The sequence below is a fragment of the Nematolebias whitei genome, unplaced genomic scaffold (genome assembly GCF_014905685.2).
Source record: "Nematolebias whitei isolate Nwh7 unplaced genomic scaffold, NemWhi1 Nwh_scaf_7889, whole genome shotgun sequence".
Classification (NCBI taxonomy): domain Eukaryota; kingdom Metazoa; phylum Chordata; class Actinopteri; order Cyprinodontiformes; family Rivulidae; genus Nematolebias; species Nematolebias whitei.
In genome coordinates this window covers 201-2932 of record NW_023626434.1, presented here as the reverse complement: position 1 = coordinate 2932, position 2732 = coordinate 201, and the positions used below count along the sequence as shown (strand labels likewise).

The following is a 2732-nucleotide window of genomic DNA, read 5'->3' as shown; positions in this document are numbered from 1 at the left end:
GACCCTTACGCACAGCGATTGTTCCAGATTCTCTGAATCTTTTGATTATGTTATGCACGGTTGATGATGATAACTTAAAAGTCTTTGCTATTTTACGCTGGATAACTCCATTCTGGTATTGTTGCACTATCTTTCTGCGCAACAATGGTGGAATTGGTGATCCTCTTACCATCTTGGCTTCTGAGAGAAACCAACACTCTGAGAAACTCTTTTTATAACCAATCATGTTGTCAATTGACCTAATTAGTGTTAATTGGTCTTCCAGCTGTTCGTTATATGCTCAATTTCCTTTTGCCTGCCACTTATTGCTACTTGTCCCAACTTTTTTGGGATTTGTTGACAATGAAATTTTGAATCAACATATTTTTCCTTTAAAATGTTACATTTACTCAGATTAAACTTTTGATATGTCATCTATGTTATATTACGAATAAAATATTGACATTTGCCATCCCCACATCATTGCATTCAGTTTTTATTCACAATTTGTTTAGTGTCCCAACTTTTTTGGAATCCAGTTTGTATTAACATCAGAAGGAACCACCTAAGATTTATGAGGACAATCAGGGATTTATAGTGTTAGCAAAGAACCCTGTAAACAGACAGAGATGTAAACATGTTTATCAAATATCATTTTGTAAGATCAACAGGCAATGTGGGGAATTTAATATTGGAATATTGTTTGAGAGATTTGATGGTAGTGGATGTTATGACAAAGCAAGCAACTAAAGCGAAGTTGTTAAAATTCGTAGACTATATGTTTGGAGTGTAAACGTATTTGAGTTCATTCAAAGCTGACAAAGTGAGCGCAAGTGGGGGTGTTAAAATATGTATACTCTCATTTGTACTTTTTTGTATTTTATTTTGAAAGTGCAGTTCCTGTGCTTCCTGTATTGAGCGTATATAAACACAAGAGTTTAATAAAATTTCCCTTCTTTTTTTAAATTTTTTATTAAACCTTTATTTAACCAGATAAAAACCCATTGAGATCAAGACCTCTTTCTCAGGGGTGACCTGGCCCTTTTGATGAAACCAAGAAAGCTGACGTCGTGTGTTTATTCCTCGATCCCTTTTTACTGGCATTTCTTCATTATCACGCACATTCTGCTGGAAGAATCATCTCTGTTAAAAGTGTTTACTTATGTAAATGTAGATGTTTAACATCCTGTTAAAATACACCAGAATGCAGGAAATGGCATCTACTTTATTCAAAATTTTATGGGGGAGAACCCCCAGACCCCCCACCAGTGTGTCCACCCCACATTATCAATGCTTCTGACATCAAAGGTACAAAATTATGTATTTTATAAATTATGAAAGACAAAAATAGAATGATTTTTTAAAGATTTTAATACTTTCTAAGAACTTCTTGAGGAAGATTTGTTTCTGTGGATTGTTTTCTTCACTTTTTTCACTTAGCTTTTTTCACGTCACCAGCAGAGACCTCCCACTGGCTCACAGGAAAATCAGCACTGAGGAATATACATCAGAACTGGCATCCAGAAACAGATTTTTTTCCCCAGAATCACCACCAGACATACACACAGTCTTCATTCATCATTTCCCACCAACCAGGTGCAGATGAAAAGATGGTTTCTGTGGAAGTCCAGTCCTGTTCAAGTTCTTTTATCAGTGCGTTCCTTTCTGCACCATCTGTGTGAAGCGGTTGGTGATGCTCAGGGTCGTATCAATGAATCTCTCAACGCAGTTCACCAGGCACGTCTCTGTCCGGTAGTCCAGCTTGGAACTTGGACTGTCCACACACTTGTCCCAGCAGACGTCAGTGAACGTGTGCACCTGGAACATACATCAACGGCTGGTGAACAGACGAGACGGAAAACGAAGAAGCTCTCAGTGTAATGAACAGATACAAACGCTGGATTTAATACAACTTAGAAACGCCATTTAGGTTAAACTGTGTACAGTAGAACAGATGTGGGCAACTTGAGGCCCGAGGGCCAAAAGTGGCCCTTGGCCATTCTGTACAAGGCCCTTAACATCTTAACACCTTTTAAGTCATTGTGTTTACATACCTAGACTGAACCTTAATTATTTAGAAACACGAACATACGTTTGTTTTGCATATTTCCGCTAACATGTTATGTTATGATATGTTATGGGGGGGGGAGCAATGCCAGGAGGGGCACATGTGACTTCGGGGAACATTTTGCGGCAGGTAGTACGTTGTTTTTTTCCACCATTCTCATTTTGTCAGGGTGCGTTCGGCAACTGTTTGCTAAAATCCAACAACTCTCAGTCTTACTAATAATAAAGTTATTAACAAATATGTTTGTCTTGTCATTTGGGGAGCCATGCTCGAGCTGTGTCGCTTCCCTCTGCTGCTGAGAAACTCAGCAGGTGATACTTGTCACCCCAGCGCGCATGCGACAGAGTAACCTCAAAGCGAGAGCGTTACCTGCCCCTCTTCCTCTTTAACAATTTTTTTTTTTTTAGATCTTTAGTTTGTCAAAGCACAATTTTTATTTTATTTTTTTAAATACAGAAGTAATGTTTAATAAATGTTAGGACTCTATTTTTTGCTAAGAAGTCCTCCGCTCTGGACGCATTTCACCCACAGCACACATGCGACAAAGAGTCTAAACTCAAAGCGAGAGCGACACCTGCCCCCTTTTTCTTCTTTCACGTAGACAACATTTTTTAGTTATATCGATGTCAAAGCACAATTCTGATTTTTTTTTTTTATTTGTTGTAAAAACAGATGTTTAACAAAT

At 38.1% G+C, this 2732-nt stretch overlaps 1 protein-coding gene across 1 annotated transcript; it reads right to left on the bottom strand.

Moving 5' to 3' along the window:
- Positions 1-1332: 1332 nt before the first annotated feature.
- Positions 1333-1797, bottom strand: timm8b (translocase of inner mitochondrial membrane 8 homolog B (yeast); the record flags this gene model as incomplete). The annotated part of the gene is made up of 1 exon (XM_037697353.1): positions 1333-1797. A coding segment is annotated over one exon (168 nt), but the record flags the coding sequence as incomplete, so codon positions are not given.
- Between the last annotated feature and the right edge of the window lie 935 nt (positions 1798-2732).